At 51.3% G+C, this 23,095-nt stretch overlaps 1 protein-coding gene across 2 annotated transcripts; it reads left to right on the plus strand.

Moving 5' to 3' along the window:
- The first annotated feature begins 2,438 nt into the window (after positions 1-2,438).
- LOC136368766 (acyl-CoA dehydrogenase family member 11-like) lies at positions 2,439-21,736 on the plus strand. Of its 2 annotated transcripts, XM_066331143.1 has the most exons (16): positions 2,439-2,546; positions 2,663-2,873; positions 6,693-6,925; positions 7,529-7,628; positions 8,655-8,772; positions 9,153-9,286; positions 9,379-9,537; positions 10,260-10,354; positions 10,619-10,718; positions 11,670-11,810; positions 12,137-12,229; positions 12,615-12,722; positions 18,013-18,184; positions 18,877-18,943; positions 19,210-19,349; positions 19,715-21,736. In XM_066331143.1, the coding sequence occupies exons 2-15, from the start codon at positions 2,670-2,672 to the stop codon at positions 19,319-19,321; spliced, it is 1,836 nt and encodes a 611-aa protein (XP_066187240.1). In that variant the 5' UTR covers positions 2,439-2,546; positions 2,663-2,669; the 3' UTR covers positions 19,322-19,349; positions 19,715-21,736. The 2 variants fall into 2 exon arrangements, with proteins under 2 accessions (XP_066187240.1, XP_066187238.1); XM_066331141.1 differs by having other exon boundaries at positions 2,442-2,873.
- Positions 21,737-23,095: the final 1,359 nt, after the last annotated feature.

Here is a 23,095-nt window from a genome sequence, read left to right on the forward strand (position 1 = left end):
CTGGATATTCCATGCTTCTCACTTAAGTGAGGTGTTTGATTTAGCACCATCTGACAATCCTGATTAAAAACTTCCATTAGCTGAAATTAACAAGGCCTGCGTTAACTGGTTTGAAAAATGACTTGCTGGGAGATCTCCACATCTCATTGTAAATGGGGGATGTTAATGAAAGGAAACACCACGAATGGGTCCCAGAGGGATGCTGCAGCCAGTCCACTTCCCCAGTTACAACCAAAGTAATAGCACAAACACGGGGGTGACTTAACTCCTGACCTAAAGCAACCCTTTATTAACTCAGCTGATCCAACCTTGTTCTGCATTTGCACCTTTTGTGCCTTTTTTTTTTCCCGTGGAAGCCTCATTTCCATTTGTTGGCAGTCATTAAGACATGTTGATTGGAACATGGTGACAGCTTTTATGCTAAATTTAGTGCTTCATTTAGTAATGAGGACAGATTACAGCTATAAAAGTATATTTAAACAAATACACACCTGCAAAATTTTTAACATGTTAAATATTTTAGCAAAGTAGCTTTTTTTTACCTAGGCACTGTGAGCAGGACTGGAATGCAATCAAAGCAGACAAAGGTGTTATAATTACAGGGTGAGGTTATTAACTAAGTAAAGCTGATTTGGGTGAGACAAAGGTATAAGAAAACATATTTTATAAACCATACCACGTTTTTATTGATTTACTGAGGAGCAAACATCACCCAGACCAATCTGACCCATTATGGCTCTGCTGTTGAGGTACAAGGTACAAGAATCTGACATCAGTGTCTCACCAGGGCTGGAAGGACAGGCTGCCCTGGATCCATCACTCCCACACTCTACAGCCACCTTATCACTTAACTATCAGCAATTTAATATTAAAAGGGGAAAACCAAATCTCATCCTCAGGAACTTGCTGCTCCCTAACACCCTCAGCCCTACATCCCTCCCTTTGCCCCTTGTGCCTGATGTCCGAAAGGTGAGGCACCACAGCCCTTAAAAATACCAGCCATGGCTCCAAAGGCGGCCTTCCTCTTTCTGACGGGGAGGTTCCTGGGCGGTTTAATGAGTGGAAGCCCAGGGCCGGCCGCGCTCCACACGGGGCCGGGCGCTGCCCCTCACACGGCAGCGCCGTGAGGCACCGGGGCGGCGGCGGCGCTGAGGGACCCCCGGGCCGCGGGGGGAGCCCAGAGGCACAGAGGGCTTGCCCCGGGGCCGGGAGGGGCACCCTGAGGGTATTTGGGGTGCCCTGAGGTAATTGGGGCTCCCTGAGGCGTCTGGGGCACCCTGAGGTAATTGGGGCTCCCCGAGGGGTGTGGGGCGCCCTGAGGCGTCTGGGGCGCCCTGAAGAGCGCGGAGCTCCCCTGAGGCGCTGGGAAGCGCTGTGAGGCACGGGCGGCCCTCCTGAGACACTGAGGGTTCCCTCAGGCGCTCCGGGCTCCTTGAGGCGCCGAGGGGAGCTCCCTGAGGAGCCCCCGAAGGACACTGGGGGCCGCCCTGGGGTGCTGAGGCTCCCCTGAGGCGCGGCCTCGGCCTGCCCCGGTCCGGCCGGGCGGTTCCGTACCTGCGGCCCCGGTTCCGGGCTCCTCTGCACACGCTGCCCCGGGCCTGGGCGGTGCTGAGGGCGGCGGCGGCCCAACCCTTGAGGCGGAGACTTGAGCCTGCCCTGCGTGTGACCTTGTTCCGGGCGTGTCACCTGTGCCTGTTCCCATGGTTATCCCTGCTCCTGCTCTTCCCCTCTGTCTGTCCCCATCCCTGTCCCTGCGCGTGTCTCTGTCCTTGCTTCTGTATCTATTCCTGTCCCTATCCCTGCTGCCCTGTCCCAGGAATTCGGGCAGGACAAGGTCCTGCAAAGGACAAGGGCCATGGCAGGGGCGGTGCTGTGGTGTCATACCTGTTTAAATCACTTTATAGTAAAATACTGGGTTTATTAGCAGCATATAACCCCAAAGGAGGTGCACTTTTAAGTTACTCAAATCCGCATTCTTAGAATACTTTGGTATTTTTCTAGGGAAAGAGAGGCTTGGTATCTTCCCAACACAAAGGCATCAGGGACTTCACAGGGAGCTGAGTATTTTGGAGCCAGTGTCATAACCTAGGCAAGGAGGATGGGTTCTCTATTTCACTAATATCTTATTTACAGAATAATCTGCCTAAACTAATTCTTCCATCTCCCGGCAATTTTTTACCCTTCAGATAAGGAAACTTTTTTTTTCCCATTTCATCTGTACTCCAAGCAATTCAGGGGGATGCTGGTAAGAGCACACCCCTCCCTTCTCAGTTCTCCCAGCTCTGAAAATGCCAGTCTGTCCAGTTGTGATGATCTGCCCAGCTGATAGGGGAGAACTCAGTGTTTATAGTGTTTAAAGCTTGTGTTTTTCCAGGCTGTTTCCTGACCTCTTTCCAAAGACCTTTTACCCAGTTCAGTTAACAACAGCTGCTGGAAAGCTCCTCCCTGAGGGAGGAGAGACGACCTCCCTGATTTTTCAACAATAACTTGACAACACTCAAACAAACCAGGACTGGTGCTGCTGTCGGGTGAGGAGGCACCTGCAGGTGTAGGTGTGACCTCCAGGGCTTTGCTGGATCATGTTTGCCTGTCGCTTGCCCTGGTGGAGGTCCAGTGCCACCTTCAAGTCGTGGCAATCAGGTCACTTTCTGCTTTGGGACAGGTGCCAAATGCTGAGTGTTAAAGGAATCAAGATGACCGTGGGGCAGGAGCAACAGGCTGGGATGAAAGACAAAGCAGTGTTAGATGATCTGGAAACGCATCTTGCAAGGAGAGAAACGGAGGCCCTCTTCCAAGAGCAGCCTGAGGCTGGGAACCAGTACTTGGAAGACACTTTGCTTCGGAGTTACTTGAAAACACACCTTCCTCCCAAGGTCTGTTTGTGTTTCTGTGTGTACCCACCACGACTCTGACGAGTCACTGCTTCAGACTCTGAATTGAATGTTTGTCTGAGCCTTTTTGTGCCTTTGAGTGTTTAACTGGTGGAATTTATTAGCATTCCTTAAAACTTGTTGTGTTTGAGGGCAGGGGTGACAAACACTGCCAAGACACACACAGCAAGTGGCTCAGTGGCCTCCTGGGACTGGGCTGGGTATTTCAATGCTGTTTTGGGGTTGCTGGTGTGGGCATTTGTTGTCTGGTCATGTACGGTAAGGAATTTCTGAGAGAGGAATCAAACTAAGGTGCTTCCAAACTCTGCTTTTTTCTTCCACCTCTCTTCCTGGGGAAAGATGGGTTTTAGGGAAAATTCCTGAGGATTGGGCCTGTTCTCAGCTGAGTACTCAAGAGGGTGGAAAGGCCTCCTGGGGCTCTCTTGTTCTCAGCACAGGTTGGTGGCATTTCTGGGTTCATTTTTCAGCCAGGAAAGGCTCTGTATGGATTTCAGGGGTGTAGATGGGGGGCTGAGGCCCCAAGCTCTGGATGTCTGTGCTGTGAACTCCACTCTTACAGGAACCTCTGGGAGGAGGTGGCTCACCTCTCTGGCAAGCCTCTGCCATCACCCCAAGGGCCACAAGTGCTTTCCACTTTTCAGGGAGCAGTTTTTATGGAGCAGAGTGTGATCTCTCTCCATGATTTATTCCAGCAGAAGCAATGCCATAACTTCTAAAGCCACCGGGTGAGCAGAGGAGAGGGAACCTGGCCTTCAGTGAGGCTCCCACTTCCCCTGCTTGCTCTCCAGGTCTGTGGGGCCTGGCAGACACAGCGTGGGGAGGGTGCCAGTGCTGGAAGCTTGTCACAGGCATTCCAAAAGAGAGGAATGAGGGGTCCCTAAGCACCATCGTGACCTTCTTGGCAGAAGAGAAGACAGGAAAGGAGGATGTCTTTGGGTGACCATGAAGATCCTGCTCCTAATCTGCACCTTCAGAAGAAGCATGATTGAGGTCTCCCAGAGAATAAAAGGATCTGTACAACAAGACAGCTTCCACTCCTTCATCAAACTGAGAAGAGCAGCTCCAAAATCTCCTAGAGAACCAGGAGCAGCATCTCCTTTTCATTTCTGCACTCGGTCCCAGCGGGGCAGTGTTGCCTCACTGCTGGAAAGGAGAGCCTGGGCTGCTGCCTGCAGCACTGAGAGTGTGCTCTCCATGGGAACACCTTCCTCTCCAGGACAGCAGCAACCCCTGACACTTTGGGTATCCCACCGAAGTTGGAGGCTGATTCCTGTTGTGCTATTCTATGTCAAACACAGAAATTGTCTTGAAATGACACAAAAATTTTCTTCTGTGCTTGAAGGTGATTTAAGGAGAAGACAGAATTAAGCACCTGCTTTTTCTGGGTGTTGTTGTGACAGGAATCTATCAGGCTTTGCTGCCCTGAAAATATATCCTTTAATATAAGGGATATTTATTTGCACTCCTAATGTGCATTAATCTTCATGCTTAGGACATCAAAAGACAGATTAGGGTGAATGAGACCACCCAGCAGCCTCAGCCCTGACCCAAATTATTTTTTCCTCTCCACATCCCAGTGTCCATTTTTTGGAGCACTGAGGCTGCTGTGTGTGACAATCAGCAGTCACAAGTGTAGGAGTTTTAATTTTGTTCTTTCACTGTGGAAATAATCACTTTTTTTTTTTGTAATTCAGTGTTTTTTCAGGCTGTGTATGGTAAGGGAATGAGCAGTTAGGGGGTTTTAGGAAATATGGATGATGGTGAAGGGATTGTTGTACGAGTTCCTTTTATGAAATCAGACCAAGAGATCTGCTTGCTAAATTCATGTTCTTCTGCCCACAAACCCACACCAGGTCAACAGTTTAAAGATTCTTGTGCTTCAGCAAAGTCCATGAACTTTGGATTCCTGGATTATGCCTCTAAAACAACCTTCAAATTGTTGTCAAGCTGTGATAAAGATTGGAGGTGCATGCCCATGGCAAATATGGGTGTGGCATTGAGCTGGAGCAGCTGGCAGGCTCTCGTGCATGGTTTTGGCTTGTTTTGTGATTTTTAACATTCTTTCACTGTTCAGCTGAAGGAAAACTAGCTGGTCTGAGGATGGAGAGTTCCTGAGTGGCACCTGGACAATGTGTGTTTGATCCTCATCACACATGTGGAATGGCAGAGGGAGGATGGAATCAATCACACAGGATGTAGATTAATGGAAGGTCAGTACAGGGACAGGCAGGGAAAGGAAAAAGCCATGTTTGTATTTCATCAACAGGAAATTAATGGGGTTTATAACTGCACAGTTTTGGGTGCAGCAATTATGGCATTCACCTCCTTTATTATTTTATTGAGGAAGGATTGAGTATCTCTTGAGAGGCAGAGAACAGCAAAGAATATTCCTCTCATGGAACCAAATCAGGTGCTTCTTTGACCCCCAGCACAGTCTTGGATGTGTTTAGGCCAATGAGGTTCAACAGGGCTGGAGGTTGGGTCCTCCTTGCCTGATTTTAATAATCTGATATTCTGGTTATTTAAATCTGGGTAACTTCATTTAGCTTTGTTCATAGACATGGACGAGAACTTGCAAAAGGCAATTCCTGTCACCTTGAAATAGGGATCTGAGGGGGTTGGAATGAATCACTCCTCTGTGAGTGCTGGTTTTTCTCCATTAACTACTGACATCCCCATCCAGGTGAGCCAAGCCCAGTAGAAATGAGGGCACATGAATTCTTCAGGAAGCTGGGGGCAGGGTGGTGTTGTGGTTTGAAAGTAAAACGAGTGAGAGGCTCCAAGTGAGAAACACAATTTAATGAGAAGAAAAGGGAAAAAAGGTAAAATAAAATAAATGCAATAATACAAAAAGACCACTGACAGAGTCAGAATACAACCTGAGCAGGGTGAAGGAAGCAGTCCAGGTGAGGTGGTCTTCCTGAAGCAGTGATCCTGTAGAAAGGTCTGAGAGCTCTGAGAATCCATTAGGTAAGGGCTGCCTGTACTGTCCCAAATCCCAGCTTATATCCATGTGAGAATGCTTGGCCCCTCCCCCTGGGCGGAGCATCTCCCAATGGGATGATGAGTCACACACGGGCTCCTTGATGGCCCATTAAAGAGAGATAACCGAAGAGGGAGTTATCTGTGAGTCATGGCAAGGCATTGATGGGCCAGTAACAGAAGGCACCCCAGAGGGAGGGGGCCTGGGAACAGCACTGCTCCAACAATTGGCTCCAACAGTTCATGAAGATGGTGATAGAATACATCCTATACTACAACCCAGGACAGGTGGGAATTTGAATCTAGACATGTTGTATGCCAGGATGAAGCTGAAAAGACTGCTCCATCCTTTCTTTTCTAATCTGACAGGCAGGTAGCTGCTGAGCCCAGTGGAAGTTTCCTGTACAGATGAAGGCATTCCGTTTTTGGCAGCCTTTCCCCTGGCATTCTTCTCCAGCAGTAAATCACGGAGCAGCTGAGGGACCTCTGGAGACCGTCTCGTCCAACCTTCCTGCTTGTGTGCATCTGTGTCATTCTCAGCCTTGACACTAAAGTGCTTCTGTCTTTTGTGAAATCCAGACACGCTGCCAGAAGTAACTTGAAAAAATGATTTTGAGGGGGAAAAAAAGAGAAAAAGTGACAGTGGAGCACAGCTGGACCAGCAGAGGCTGAGGGAGCTGTCGTGGTGTGTTGTGGAATGCATGGAAGGGCCAAGTGACAAGAGACCACTGGCACTGCAGGACAGCAGGTCAGTGTCCTGCCCTTCCAGCTGGGCCTGAGGCCGGGATGTGCTGAAGGGTTCTCATTGTTGCTCCACAGGTCCTGGAGGAGGTGCATCGGGACCTGGAGAGGTTTGGAAACTGCCTGCTGACCAAGATCCAGCCTCTCAGCTGGGAATGTGAGCAGAACCCCCCCGTGTTCCGGCAGTATGATGCCTGGGGCCAGCGTGTGGATCACATCCACACCTGCTCAGCATGGAGGAGGATGAAGGAGATTTCAGCAGAAGAAGGGCTGATTGCTGAGGCCTATGAGAAAAGATACTCCAACTGGAGGTAACTGGGGGAAATTGGGAATGACTCAATGCCTTCCTGATTATTCTTAGCAAGATTTATTTAGAGTTTTGCAGGACTGAGCTGGTTGTGTAACCGGTAGCAGATGCTGCATGGACACCAGCACACCTCCTGCTGTCCCCAGCAGCTCTGTCTGTCCACTGCAATGTTCCATCTCACCAATGATAAGCCGTAACTAATGGCCCACACTTGATCATAATATTTTTGATGTCACTTTCCTAAATGTGGGGCCTGGCAGTTTCCTGCACCACTCCAGATTCATGTGTGTTAGTTGTAGTGCAGCTAAAGACGTGGGATTCCATTTGCAGGTTGTTTGTATTCCAGACCATGGAGACCCACATTTCTTATTGTTAAAAACTGCACAAGCTGGCCTGGTGCTGGCTGTCCCACTGGGACTGAGGAACTCTGCTGCTCCTCTTCCCTCTTCCTGGCTGGAACAGCTTTTGCCCTCTCAGAAATGAGTGGTCTGATCCTCACCTGTTCTGGCTGTAATTTTTCCTCTCTTCCCAGTTAAGATATTTTATCCTCCTGCTGTTACACTGCTGTGTAACCCGTCTATTTTCCTTCTCTCTCTCTCTCCCCCAGCCGCCTGTACCAGGCTGTCAAACTGTACTTGTTCTCAAGCTCCTCTGGAGGTTTCAGCTGTCCACTGGCCATGACTGATGGGGCAGCTAAAGTCATTGAGGTATGAGCTTGGCTGGTCCCTGAGGGCACAGCCCACGTCCTGGCACTTCTGGTTAGAGGCAGGAGCACTGGCCAAGGATGGAGGAGCACTGATACTTCTGGTTCTGGGCATGGCCCTTCCTTGCTCTGTAACTTAGCTCTGTCTCCCAGTGCCTTTCCTCATTAGGGACAAAGCCTGTGTGCCCCCACCAGCTTTTATATTCACTGACAGCACCATGTTCAATAAGGCCTTTGCTGCACATGGCACCTGTGGCACTGCAGATAGCTGGAAAGGTGTCCCAAGTGGAAGTGTCCAAAGCCAGGTTGGACAGGGTTTGGAGCAACCTGCTAAAGTAGAAGGTGTATCTGCCCATGGCAGGGGGTGGGACTGGATGAGCTTTAAGATTCCTTGCAACCCAAACCATTCTGTATTTCTATGATCCTATGATATGTTTTTACGACAAGATAATTTGTTTTCCCATTTTTGTGTGGAGTGGCAAATATAATAGGTCAGATCCATACCTGATGTAAATTCACCAAACCACCAAGACTTTACCAGCTGGAATGTTTGACTCTGCATCTTAGTGACCCCCTTTGCATTGCCTCAGTGGCTACATAGGATTCAGAGGAAAATATCCCTTAGGTAGCTAACCCTGGGCATTTCAATTCACCAAAACTTAAAGCAGCACATATCAGTTCCCTCTTCCCTGCAGCTCTCTGGGTGCTGGTGACATCCAGTGTACATGAACCTGACACATGGACTGTTTGAGACATCTCTCTCCAGAAATTCAAAGGGATAGGGATGCTCAACACTCCGTGTTGTAACACAGGTCTTCACCCTCTGTGTCTGCACAGTGCTGCAGCAGCTGGTGGGAGCTGGGCTGGCTCACAGGCTCTCAGCAGCACCTGCAAATGCCATGCAGTGCAGGACACCCACCTGCCTTCCAGACTGGCCTGTCTGAACCCTGAACACACCAGTTAAGGCAACTGTATAATGTCAACTACTGTGTTGTGATCATCTCAGTTTATTTTCCCTCCCCTCAAACAGTCACTGGGTATCCCTGGGTCTCTGAAAAACGCTTTTGACCATCTGACATCCCGTGACCCCAAGAAGTTCTGGACCTCTGGCCAGTGGATGACAGAGCGAAGGGGTGGCTCAGACGTCGGTACGTGCTCTGGGGTGAGAACTGAAAACAAAGGATGTGGTGAACTTAAAAATCCAGGGAGCTTGTTTAGGACTTCAGCACAAATCATCCAAATCCTCTGCACAGCTCTGCTTTTTAACCAACAAAACACTCAACCTCTGTCCTCTCTTGCACACAGAGCCCTTTGTGTTCTTGGCTGTGGTAACCCCTAAAGAACTGGAGGCACTGGATTATACACACTGCATTTCTTATCAAGGGTCAATGAAAGAGATTAACAGCTACCCCATGCTCCATCTTCATAGCAAGAAGTGCCTTAGAGAAGCTGCTGCTTACACAGTAAAATCAGCATTGATTGACACAGCAGTTCCCATAAGACTGGGAAATTTTCTCCTCTTTTTCAGCAAATGGCACTGAGACTGTGGCCAGGAAGCAGCCAGATGGCACCTATCAACTGTATGGATTTAAGTGGTTCACATCAGCAGCTGATTCTGATATGGCATTAACCCTGGCCAGGATAGCAGATGCTGAAGGACAGGTAAACGAATTCTGTTGGATGGGGAACTAGGGAAAGGAGCAGGGGCATTCTTTTTCTTCCTTGTTGCATAGTCCTCTCTGTGTGCCTTGCAGTGTACCCAGGGCTCCAGAGGCCTGTCCCTGTTCTTTCTGAGGGTTCGAGATGAGGAGGGGAACCTGAACAACATCCAGGTGCAAAGGCTGAAGGACAAGCTGGGCACGAGACAGATGGCAACAGCAGAGCTGTGGCTGCAAGGAGCCCGAGCAGAGCTGGTGTGTAAGAGTTCCCCTGCCCTGGGGGCAGAGCTGCCCTGGCATGGCACTCACTCCTGGGGCTCTCAGCAGACATCCCAACTGAAAAAGTTCCTCTCTTCCACCTCTGTGGCTTGGCTGCCCACATCACAGAAAAATTCACTGGTGGGGCTCTGTGTGGGGCAGAGCTGAGAAGAGTTCAGGAAAAGATGTAAGAGAAGACAAAAAAAAAAAAAAAAAAAAAAAAAAAAAAAAACAAACCTCCAAACATTTAGGCTGGTCATTTCTCTAATCCTGGTTCCTGAGCCAGCTGAGAGACAGTTTGTGTAGTGTGCAGGTAGGAACAAGCAGCAGGGACCAGAACTGATCATGCTGACACAGTCTCCAAAAGCCAGGGTCATAGAAACAGAATCCCAGGATGGGTTTGGTTGGAAGGGACCTTAAAACTCATCTCATTCCACCCATTGCCATGGGTAGGGACACCTTCCACCAGACCAGGTTGTTCCAAGTCCCCTCTAACCTGGCCTGGGACACTTTCAGGGGTGGGGCAGCCACATCACACCACAGACTTGGCTAAAATGAGACAAATGTATTTTAAAGCAAGCAAGTCTCTGAGTGCCTGAGGGCAGACAGAGACAGAGTGGACAGCCCGTGTCTGTGTGTCTGTTGACACCATTTTCATTCCCATGTCCATCCCTATCCTGGGCGTGTGAAAGGCTCACAGCAGCCGTTGTTCCTTGCAGATCTCTGCAGAGGGTCGTGGAGTGGCCGCCATCTCCAACATGCTGAACATCACTCGGATTCACAACGTCATTGGTGCAGTGGCTAACATGAGAAGGTGAAGGCAGCATGGATCCCTCCAGGGCTGAAGGAGCAGCTGGTCAGGACAAGGAGACTTCACAGTGCTCAGCATTGCAGCCAAGCGTCTCCTTTGTGGGACAGGCCTGGAGCCAGCAGTGCTGGAGGAGGGTGGCCTGTGGGTGGGTAACCTGTACAGCTGTGGTACAGCTGAGCAGGGTTCTCATGGTGTAGGGGACTGGCAGGGAATGCTCAGAAGTGGAAAGTTGCTGGTGTAACTGTTGCCTGTGTGTGTTCCCTCCAGGATGATCAGTCTGAGCAGGGATTATGCCCGCAAGCGTGTGGCCTTTGGGAAGCTCCTCAAGGACCATCCTCTGCACATGCAGACAATAGCCCGGATGGAGGTGAGGCTTTTGGGAGCCAGGCTGGACCTGCTGGGAAGGAAAGAGGGCAGAGATCGTGTGCTGTTAGTGAGCACAGTCAGCCTGCCTGCACTCAGATTTAGGAGGCCATTCCTGCTACAGCAGGGTGGATCAAGCAAGGGAATTGTTGTACTCTAGTGGGATTATATTACAGACCTAACTCCTCTGCTGGACTTCAGGTTATCCTAAACAATTACCTGGGAGTTTCCCTGACAGAAAGGAGTGCCCTTACTATGATAAGCCATGACCTCTGAAGTTGGGTGGTTGCCTCAGAATCCAGGCCTGAAACCTTAATCACTTCACTCTTGTCCAAGACTGGTATAGACTCATCCAGCTTCCCTGGCTGCTCCTGCACCAGGAGATGGGCTGTAAACAGTTTTTAAAACTTCTCTTGCAAGGTGGGGGAAGGTGGCCAACATCTATCAAGCATGACTTCAGGCTCTAGCATCTCATTGCCTCATTTGGCCAGAACTCCCCCTCTGAAAGGAAGGGCAGATCCTACATAGTCCCACAACACAGAGCTCCATACTGTGATGCTTCCCAAATGAAAACTTGCCAGAGAAGTATGCTGCTCAGAAAGAAATCTGTCACAGACCTTGCAGCTCCTGGTGCTCAGAGGTTGACCATCATCTCACATCCCTTACTTTTGAAAGGATATGGATTTGGGGCCTGGATGCTTTTTTAGGAGCTTTGTTAAGGCTCAAGTAAGCCTGATGAAATGCACTGCCCCTTTACTGCATCACAGTGTCCAAGAGTGGCAGAGAACTTTTAATATTCCATACTTTGTGCCTTGGCTGCTCAGAGGTCTCTGAAGCTGTGGGTCTGAGCAGGCAGAGGTAGCATTTTACCCCGGAGGCAATTTCATGTGTTGAGTCCTGGAGTCAGCAGAGTTCACTATCCCTGCCCATGTGTTCCCCTGTCCTCTGCTCACAGGTGCAGGTGAGAGGGGCATTTCTTCTGCTTATGGAGATTGTTCGCCTGCTGGGCCTGGCTGAAACCAACCTGGCGAGTGAGCAGGAGCAGCTGCTGCTGAGGCTGCTCGTCCCAGTGGCCAAACTGTACACAGGGAAGCAGGTATGGAACTGATTGGTTAGCCCAGAGTGTGGAATGTTGGCACCCACAGAGCTGGGAACCCAGTTGGCACCCACAGAGCTGAGTGACACAGCAGTGAAGAGCAGAGGATACCTGCAGGACCTGCAGCAGTTCCTGCTCTGGAGGCTGCTGCTCCTGCAGGTCCTCTCTGTGTCACTCAGGGTTCATTCCCATCTGCTCCTCTTGCAGGCAGTGACCAACCTGCCTCAGGAGATGAGCAGGATCCCAGCAGGAGCTGCTGTGTGGTGTGGGAGGCTGGATTTTCCCCTCAGGCACTGTGGATTGTGCCAGCTCTCTGCATTTTGCAGGCTTCTGCTGTGGCTGTTGAGGCGATGGAGAGTTTTGGGGGCCAAGGTTACATGGAGGACACAGGCTTGCCAGTCATACTCCGGGATACTCTGGTAAGAGGGTGGCAGGAGAAGGTTCTGTGTGTCACCAAGTCACCTGCACAGCACTCTGGTTCCCTGCTAGAGGCACACTCAAGGGAGAGCACAGCCCTCCCAGGCTCTCTCCAGGTGTGGCAGCTCTTCTCTCACTGCCTTCCTGCTGAGCCCAGTCTCCTCCAGGGAAGGACAGGATGTGTTCCTGGTGCTGAGGCTGTTCCCTAGCACAGCAATGGAGCTGGGCTCCACTGCTCTCTTCCACGTGTTGTGAGACAAGACATCTCTGCAGATATCCTTGGTATCCCTTACTTCTGCCCTGTGTCTTTCTTCCCTCACACTCCCCTTTGCTGCAGCCACTGCAAAGGCTCCCTCATGCTCTTCCACAATCTCCTCTTCCCCACAGGTGCTGTCCATATGGGAGGGGACAACAAATATCCTGTCCCTGGATGTGCTGCGGTCCCTCGCCAAGAGCCAAGGGCAGGTGATGGCTGTGTTCCTGTCCACAGTGCAGGTGAGCCCATAGCTGCAGCCCTGCTCAGCCTGATTCACACACCTTGGCAGAGCCTTCTTTGGGCTTTGTACTCCTGGCTGAGACTGGCAGGGATTAGGCCCAGACTGAAAGCTTTAGACAAGTATTCCAACAATTGGAATTGTGTCTTACAATTCTGCTCCTTAAATAGCTCTTCCAAAAGTAGGATGCAGGCAGTGCTCATCCTGGGATCCTTGTGTGCAGATACTTTCAGCTCAGCAGTGGGGAGCTTGGCACTGTCACAGTTCCTCAAGACAGGTACCAAAATAAGTGTATTTTTAACGTGACTCACCTTCCTGAAGCCAAAATAATTTTGTGGTTTTGTTTCTTAACTGGAAAATCACCACAGGACTGCTGAATATTGAACCTCACTAGGGCTATCTACTGCATTATGACTTTCTATTTTTATTCCCTGAAAGATGGAAAGAGCCAAAGGAATTCCATTTCTGCCTCTTTGGATTTGCTGTTCTCTGGCTGTACTTTTAAAACTGCTCAGGTGACAGGAGTTCAAAGCAGTTCATCTGGTGCATCCCAAAAAAGGAGGCAGGAGCAGAAGGTGTAGTTTCAGAGGCGACATTCATCCAGACACAGCAATCCAGATCTCGTTAGCCCAGGCAACAAGCAAGGGAATCCTGGGCATCTGGAGTGCTGGATTTGGTTGTGTGCAGCCTTCACTTTCCCACCTGGACCCCTGAAAGGAAGGCTCTGGGACACTGCTCTCCTGCAGCACTGGGGACTGGACAGAGCTTTCCAGAGCCTGAGTAGTTCTCACAGTGTCTGCAGTTGGCAATTTGTGTTCCATGTCACCACTCCCCAGTTCAGCTGTGCTCTGTACACACCTCTCTGACCTGCAGGGGTGAAGGTCCCCTCACCATTCCTCTCAGACAACTTTCGAGAAGGGAGAAATACCTCCAACAATTTGGCCACCAAAACAGAAGCCAGATCTGCTCAGGAGCAGGTCTGAGCACATCTGCTGGGTGCAAATCCAGCTGTTGGCAAACAGCTGCTTAGGCTGGCACTGCAGGTGATGGGTGGGGAAATAAAGGACCTGTGGGTAGGCTCTAAAATAATTTGGAAAGCCTCCACAGTCTTACACTGCACTCTAATTTAAACAAACACCCCAGAAAGGTGCTGTGCTGCACCCTGAAGCACCTCCCTGGTGCAGCTGGGAGGGCCCCTCCAGCTGCTCAACGACTGGATAATCAGGGAAGCATTAGGGAGCACAGCGCCGTGATGCAGAGCAGGGACCTGCAGAGCAGTAACACGAGTACTGAGATTCATTAATTAATGAGCTCCTCAGTGCTCCCATCAATCACGCTGTGGGTGAGGCTGAAAGGGGGGCGAGTGCTGGCTTCAAGGTCTCAAGGTCTCCAGTAATGCCACTGTCTTTACTGTCCAAGTCACACTAGGCTGCTGCATGTCCAGGGAGAGGGGCTGGGTCGGGCTCAGCATTGTGGATGTTTCATTTCTGGATAGAGCACATCAGACCTGGCCAATTTAAGCTTTTCCTTTATGCCTTGGGCATAAAGGAGCTGGAAAGGCAGCCTGGGAGGGATTTCTGTCTGCAGAGTTCTGCAGGAACGTGCTTGAGTTTCTATACCAGAATCAGGTTTTCACTCACAGGTGATAAACAACATCTTTCTGAGCTCCAGGTGTCCAAATTCTTTCAGTCTGTGAGTCTGGCTCATTTTGAAACATCCCTCCCAATCTTGTTTAGTGAGGAAATAATTTAACCCATCATAAAGGTTTTTTTACTGCTCCAATCCATTTCCTTTTTATTGATGCACACAAACCAAGTACAATTTATTTTATGTTTGTCCATCAAGGTTCTCAGTGTGCAGGACTTATGCCCATTGTCAGAGGCTTTCAGAAAGCAGCATCAGTACCTGTACAGCCCTTGGTTCTCTGAAGGTCATTTGAAGGGTAGCTCCAGGGTTTTTTGCTTTTATCCTCTATCAGTTGTCTCTGCTGATGGTGAGATCCCCAGTGCTGCTGGGGCTGTGATCAGGAGCAGGAACCAAGGATTGTAATTATCCTCAGGAAAAGGGAAATGCAGAGAACTTCCCCATCCTTGCCCAATGTGACTATGAGAAAGCTGAATTTTTAGGGGTTTTAATACACAGGTGTGTCTGTGACAAACTACCTTTTCTAGAGGTTAAAAGTCTGGAAATCCTGGAGAGAAGAGTGTGAGAGACAGGGATGGAATCATGGAATGGGCTGGGTTGGGAGGGACCTAAAAACATCTCTCAGCCCACTCCTGCCACCTTCCACTGTCCCAGGCTGCTCCAAGCCCCAGTGTCCAGCCTGGCCTTGGGCACTGCCAGGGATCCAGGGGCAGCCACAGCTGCTCTGGGCACCCTGTGCCAGGGCCTGCCCACCCTGCCAGGGAACAATTCCTGCCCAATATCCCATCCAGCCCTGCCCTCTGGCACTGGGAAGCCATTCCCTGTGTCCTGTCCCTCCAGCCCTTGTCCCCAGTCCCTCTCCAGCTCTCCTGGAGCCCCTTTAGGCCCTGGAAGGGGCTCTGAGCTCTCCCTGGAGCCTTCTCCTCTCCAGGTGAGCACCCCCAGCTCTCCCAGCCTGGCTCCAGAGCAGAGGGGATCCAGCCCTTGGACCATCTCTGTGGCCTCCTCTGGGCTCTCTCCAGCAGCTCCAGGTCCCTCCTGTGCTGGGCCCCAGGGCTGGGGCAGTTCTGCAGCTGGGGTCTCACCTGGGCAGGGCAGAGGGGCCGAGGCCCCCGTCCCATCCTGCCCTGGTTTGGGATCAGTCCAGGACACATCGTGACTTCCAGTTCTGCTGTGGTGAGAATTTCAGGTGGATACTGCACAGGGCCAGTCAGTTCATGTTGTACTAAAATTTTATTAGCTGGAATTTTGAGCCAGAGCCCTGGGTGTACTTTCAAATTCAATTACAGCCTGAAAAGTGCCTCTAAAATAGCCCTGGGCAGTTTGTTGATTATTGCATTTGAGTCACTTCAGGTGAAATTTGGGCACATTTCAGGATAGGGTCTCAGCATCAGCCCTGCACGTGCTGTGCAAGGCTCAGAATCAACTCTTGCCTCAAGAATTTCTGTGCAGGGCTGTAATTCAGGCTGTAACTCAGGCTGTAAATCAGCCCTGCAATCTCAGACACGTGACAGTGTTTTCAGGTCCTTTTCAGACCACAACCCCAGTTTTCAGGCAGCAGGAAACAAATCGAGGTTATTGATGTGGGGCTGTGTGTTTGCTCCAAGCATCGACACAAAATTGTGCTGTTAGTGCTGTTTGGGATGTTCCGATGTTCCTCCTGTCACTGTATTTTTAGATACTCATGATTAATCTTGTCAGTAAAAACCACTCTGACCACAATGCTTGGGAGTGACTGAGAGCAAACAAATGAGCAGCATCTTAAAATTCCTCCATGAAAACAGAGGCAATCAGAACTATTGGAGCTCTGAAGCTCTTTTGCTGATCATTTCAGGCAGTAAGGGGTGGTTGGGGTGGTGATGCTCTTGTGTGTCTCCTCCCAGAGCTGGAGCAGAGCAACCAGGAGAGAACAGGAGCAGCTCTGCCTCTCCATCCCAAGTGCAGAGATGCAGAGAGAGTGTGGAAAAACCTTCTAGGGAATCCAGAGCTTTTGGTTAGGAAAGGAATAAGTGCAATTAGAACAACAACAACAGCAAAAGTAAAGTATTGGTGGCCAATGAAAATACAAAGTCTTTTTTATCCCTTAAGGTTAAATGATGCTTTTACACGTCTGATCCATATTTCCAGGTGTTCAAGCCCTCCAGCTGTGGCAGCATGTCCGTGTCCCAGCCACAAGCAGCATGTGTTGTTGTGCTCAGCCAGTGTCATGCTGGCTCCCACCCAAACTGTGGGAATTGATGCCTTTGGGATTTCTGATCCTCATTAGCAGCAACTTCTGAGCGACTTTATAACACCTTGTTAGTATTCCATGGGCTTTATCTTGGCTCTGGAGTTGTTCTTGTATTTGACCAGCAGATGCTGAGGGTGTTTCTGCCCCTGGAGCTTGGAACAGCAGCACCGGGAATTGTGGAAGTTTGGTGTTTGAGCAGTCAGAGAACACAGAGCAAACCTAGGCTCATCCCAGCCCAGCTGGATTTTCTGGTCCAGCAAGAGGAGCTGCGGGATCACCTCAGCACTGAAAGCCTCAGAAACATAAAAAATTCCTTCTGTGTAGCTGCTGCTCACAGGCTTCAGTCTTGTCTGCAGGTTATTGATGGAGCTAATTAATGAACAGCACCTCCCACCATGCTGTGCTGCTCACATCCAGCCTTTGGGGATGCTTTGCAAGTTGATCCTTCGGTTCTGCTGCAGAGAGAGGGCTTTGACTGAGGAAAGATGGGAGCACAGCCCAGGAGGCAGGGCCAGCCCCAAACACAGGCAGCGTGTGTACATCCCTCCTAACAGGGAGTAACAGGAGACACAGATGAACGGTGTGGGAAGGCCGTGCCCAAAGAACAATTCCAGACTCTCTCGGCAGAAGATCCCTGGTGCTTTCACAAGGGATTTGGGATGTGGCAGAACAGAAGCTTGGCTCAACCAGGGGAGCTTTTGGGCAGTGCTGTTGGCACAGTTAAATGCTCAAACTTCATCAGAATCACAGAATCCTTTAGGTTGGAAAAGCCCACTGGGATCAAGTCCAGCCATTCCCCAGCACTGCCAAGGCCACCACTGACCCATATCCCCAAGTGCCACAACCACATGACTGTTAAATCCCGCCAGGGATGGGGACTCCAGCACTGCCCTGGGCAGCTGTGCCACCCTGACCACCCTTTCAGTGAAGAAATTTTCTGTAATGTTCAACTTGAACCTCTCCCAGTGGAGCTTGAAGCCATTTCCTCTTGTCCTGGGGCCTTTTCCACTGACACAATTTCCAGAGAAAAGCTCCTTTAAATGTGAATTTTCCTGCTTGGACACAGCTTGAGCATATTTGTGCAAGTAATAATATAACCCTGGGAGAATGAGACCCTGATGCAGGTATAGAGTTAGAGAAAACTGGGGATAAGAGCTGATCCCCACATGCAGCTGTGAAGCCAGAATGGAAACAGCAACATGCTGGCTCTGGTCACAGGGAATTCTCCATCCCCAAGGCAAGGCTGGGAGCTTCTTTTTGGGCACATCCCCTTCCCTGGCTGCTCCACCTATGCCAGCAGCAGCCACCTGGATCTGAGCTTGGTGTCAGCAGCTGGGTGTGCCCAGGGTCCCAGCAGCCCCTTCCGTGGCACAAGGCAAATGCACTGGAAATTTTCCTGTGGTTGTTGTCTCTGCAGAAAAAGCTGGAGGTGGCTTCAGGCACTGAGGAGCTGTCCCCAGCCGTGCAGCGGACACAGGAAGCCATCGGGAGCCTCCGACAGTTCATGGCGGCCGCGGGCTCCGAGCAGCCACTGACCATGGAGCTGGCAGCCAGGGACTTCTCCTACAGCCTGGCACGGATCTACACAGGCAATCACAGAACCATGGAATGGGCTGGGTGGGAAGGGGCATCAAAGTCCATCCAGTGCCACCCCTGCCACAGTCAGGGACACCTTCCACCACCCCAGGCTGCTCCAAGCCCCAGTGTCCAGCCTGGCCTTGGGCACTGCCAGGGATCCAGGGGCAGCCACAGCTGCTCTGGGCACCCTGTGCCAGGGCCTGCCCACCCTGCCAGGGAACAATTCCTGCCCAATCTCCCATCCAGCCCTGCCCTCTGGCACTGGGAAGCCATTCCCTGTGTCCTGTCCCTCCAGCCCTTGTCCCCAGTCCCTCTCCAGCTCTCCTGGAGCCCCTTTAGGCCCTGGCAGGGGCTCTGAGCTCTCCCTGGAGCCTTCTCCTCTCCAGGTGAGCACCCCCAGCTCTCCCAGCCTGGCTCCAGAGCAGAGGGGCTCCAGCCTTTGCAGCCATCTCCATGGCCTCCTGTAGAGTCACTCCAGCAGCTCCGGATTCTTCCTGTGCTGATGGATTTCAGACCAGGGAAGGGCTGGGAATCATCTGATTCACACCTGGGTCAAGGGTGGAGCTCTAAAGCTCAGTCCCCGTTCTTCATGTCGAAGCAGCTCAGCCTTCAAGCACTGAGAAGTAACCTCCATCCTTTTTTCCTGAGCCCTGGGCTGTTCTGGCAGGAGCCCGGGAATGCTGACACCTCCTATCCCCCACAGGAGCTCTTTTAATGGAACACGCGGCTCGGCCTGACGCTTCCCCCACAGACGTCTGTGCTGCCCTGAGGTAGGCACAGCCCTGTCCACCCTGAGTGTCCTGGATGATTCCGTGGGCAGTGCCAGAGGCTTTGCTCTGCCTCCGGAGGGATCCAACCCCTGGCCATGGCACAGCTGGGAACAAGCAGCGGCTGCTCTCAGCCCCGGGGCTTTTCCCTGCTCGGATGATCTCCATTCCCGCACTGATGGGCAGGATCGCACCTGGACACGGCTCAGGTTGGCACCAGCCCCGTGCGTGTGGCCGGACTGGCACAGCCCATCCCTCTCTCCATCCAGGTGGTGCAACCAGGAGCTGTGTCCGGTGGCCGTGGAGTCGGGGAGGGGCAGCTACGGCGGCGGTGCAGCGCTCCAGGACAGCGCCCTGGTGTTCGGAAACAGCCGGCTCTGAGCGCCCGCAGCCCCGGCACGGACACCAGGTGGGCTGCAATCCAAAATCTTCAGGTACCTGCAAATTCCAGGTGTGGTGGAATGTCCCGTTCCACAAGGGGCCAGACCAAATGCTTTAGGAGTGACTCCCACCTGCCCTGGGCTGAAATCCAAGCTTTGAGGTTTCCTAAAGCAGACACAGCCCTGAGGATCACACCAAGGTGCTGGAATGTTCTGACAGTGCTTTAGGCAAAGCCCCAGTGCTAAAATCCAGACAAGAGCTGGAAGCAGCAGCTTTCAAGTGCCGACACTCTTCTTTATGAAGGAAGCCAACCAAAATCAAACTGAAAGTTATCTGAAGCTGATTAAATACAGAAACCCACCATTTCCCCCTGTTCAAGGTCCTGCTTTCCAGTGCTGACCAGGAACTTCCATCCCTGGATGGGATTTGCTCCAGGGGCAGCCCTTTCCACCCACTGTGGCTGTGAACACTGACCTCAGGAACTGCTGCTTTCTGAAGAAAAAAAGGAATTTTTATTCTCTCTGGCCTCCAGAACGTTGATGAATTCCCTATAAGCGTGTCCTGGTGATGCTATATATCCATTTTGACATCAATTCCAAATAAATTTTGGACTGAAATCCAGTAATTCTCCACCTAAGCACTTGCTATGGGCTCTTCCTTCCCTTCAGCTTATCAGTCAACCGGCTTGGTACTGCCCTGCTGGCTACAAGCTTTTAATTAAGGAGTTGCTAATAGAAGAAGAAAAGCACAAATAGACTGAAGACAGCTGGAATTTATACCTGGGAAATACTATAGCAGCCAGACACGGAGTGGGAAGAGGGGGAAGGAGCTGTTTGCTGAGATTGGAGTTGTCCGGTTTCAAAGATGGCAGTGCCAGGAGGACACAAAGGGTGGCTCTGGGAAGGAGCAGTGGAACAATCCCAACAGGACACAGCAGGGGAGGCTCCATGGGCTCAGGGATCCCAGGCTGAGCCCAGCAGGGCTTCACTGAAACAGCCCAAACACCATGAACCAGCTCCAGCAGCAAAGGGCTTCTGTTGTCTGTGCTTTGCAGGGGATAAAGAGCATTTGGGTTTGGAAAATCTCCTACATCACAGAATCCTGGAATCATGAAATGGGTTGGGATGGAAGGGACTTTAAAGCCCACCCAGTGCCACCCCCTGCCATGGGCAGGGACACCTCCCACTGTCCCAGGCTGCTCCAAGCCCCAGTGTCCAGCCTGGCCTTGGGCACTGCCAGGGATCCAGGGGCAGCCACAGCTGCTCTGGGCACCCTGTGCCAGGGCCTGCCCACCCTGCCAGGGAACAATTCCTGCCCAATCTCCCATCCAGCCCTGCCCTCTGGCCATGCCCTGTGTCCTGGCACCAGGACTCTGTCCCTGCAGTTTGGTGTGAAAGATCTCAGAGGGGTCATTGCACAGGAGCTGCTGTGCCCTGTAAAGCTCAGGAGAACGGGAAAGTGAGGGAGCAATGCATGGCTCTGAGTGACAATGGCAGAACATCCACCCCCAGCTGTGCCCATGGGTCCAACAGCAGGAGATGGATGTGACCAGGAGGGAAAGTCCATGTGCTGGAAATGTCTGCAGAGCTGATCACCACCTGGGATCCCCTGCTCTCCCTAAGGGCTCATCTCCAACTGCTGCTGATCCAGGCTTTCCCTCTTCCCAGCCTATTTTACATTTCTGAACATGAGGATTAATTTTTCCTCACATATGAGCTATAATTTGCCTAAAAATAAGCCCCTCTAACTGGGAGCTCTACAGATGCACCAACACAGAGAACTGAAGGGACTGAATTCATCGCTGTGATCACTGTGTAGGAAAATGACAAATTTATTAAGATCTAAATATTCACTGTGAGGCTACAGCAGAATCAAGGCTGTTACACACATGAGGGTCTGACACTTCCAGTGCTGCTGAACAGCTCTGCCCTCAGAGCTTGGCATGGTTTCAAGTATTTCACGTGCTTCAAGTAATTGAGACTTCAGATGTCATTTTAATAAATATCCCACCCAAAAAGAGGACAATCAAGCCCATCACCTACTGCCACTGCAAGGTCTAAAAATCATTTCGTGGGAGAGCTGTGGGAAGTCGGTTTAAACCCCAGATTTGTTAAATAATAAAGTCAGACTTTAGCAGCATTTATAAAATGTCAAAGTCCAAAGAACGGTGAGCTGAAATCCCAAAATGCAACAATGGGAGCTCTGGCAGCTGCACTGTGGGAAGAGATGGACAGCTCCAAGGACTGGGGAACACCTGGGCCAGTCCTGCACCTGGCAGAGCTGCCCTTTGCTCAGAGCTGACTCCAAAGCTCATCCTGGATAATTCCAGGACCCCTCTGTTCGACAGGCCCTGAACCTGCTCAGCTTCCTGCTCGTGGCTATTGCCCTTTGCAGCCTCCCAACACTTCAAAACCTCTCCCAAGGCAGGCTCCATCCCATCCCTGCAGCCTTTCCCGGGTAGTGGAGCAGCTCCCGAACGGCTCCTTCTCCTTCCTTCCCCAGCAGAGCCCTTGGTTTCCGCCCTGCCCCTGCCACCAGCCTGACCTGTGCCCAGCTCTGAGAGCGGAGCCGCCCTGCCCTGCTGCTGCCGCACGTGGGATGAGAGGAGCCCTCAGTTCCCAGGGATTCCTAACGCTGTTGCTTATCCCGACTCACGAGATCGTTCCACAGCCCAGGGGGCAGCACTGAAGCCGTCTATCGCGACAGCAGCGCCGGTGTCCTGACAGGTTCATGGGCTGTCCGGGAGCTGGGACGAAGAGGGAAGGAAGCTCTTTAGGAAGAATTATCATGGGGAAATGAGCTTTGGCACCTTCAGCCGGCTCCTCCTCTGGCAGAGCTGCTGCCCCGGGCAGGAGCCCTTCTGCACCTTGGGGAAGCTCAGAACTTCTCGGATCCCTCTGCGGGCGCAGACACACACTCGGCATTTCCCAGACCAAAAACTTCTCGGCGGCGCCGTGCCGGGGCTCGTAACGTCTGCAGGACAACGAGCTGCTGGGAGAGCACTCAGGAGAAACTCAGGTGTGAGAGGAGCTCTAGGAAATCCCATTGTGAGATGTAACTGAAACACTTCGCACGTTCCTTACACCACCAAACGTGATTTCTGCTTCTTTGCCGCTCCAGATTCCATCAGCAGCTCTACCCCAACCTGATTTAATTTGTTTTAATGAACACCATCAAATCACGGAGGGATTGTGCTCAAGGTCTTGTGAAGACACACCTGGCCCCACCTCCCTCACAGCTGCTCAGACCCCAAAGAATTCAGGGCAAATCCTCAAATATGTAAGAAAGAAATAAATGATGGTGGGGGGGCTGAGGGGACAGGACTGTGCACAGGCAGAATGAGCAGGCAGTGCTTGGAAGATGGGAATAATCCTTGTGCAGGACAAACATCAGTAGAGTTTTCCACCTTCTGGGAAAAAAAAATCTTATACCTGAGTGAGCTGAGTTTCTTCCCAAAGAGCCACAGCTCCATCATCCGGCATCAGGATAAGGCAGGTGCAAGTGGAAATGGAGCATCCACTGCCAAACCCCACTGAAAGCAGGGAGAATTCCCTGGAGATTGGGGCTGCTCCTACATTTGGGTAAATAATCAGACTGCAGTGTGATGGTTGGTCAAGGGGATAAATAAAAACATGGTATGGAGGGAGCTGAGACTCTGGCACCATTCTCCATCTTGGAAAAACCATGCTGATTGTCCCAAGAGAACCTGGCAGGGTGGGTGTGTTGTGTGCTTCCCCCTTCCTGGGTCTCCTGCACCAAGAGAACCAAGCCTGA

The sequence above is a fragment of the Sylvia atricapilla genome, chromosome 17 (assembly GCF_009819655.1).
Source record: "Sylvia atricapilla isolate bSylAtr1 chromosome 17, bSylAtr1.pri, whole genome shotgun sequence".
Taxonomy (NCBI): domain Eukaryota; kingdom Metazoa; phylum Chordata; class Aves; order Passeriformes; family Sylviidae; genus Sylvia; species Sylvia atricapilla.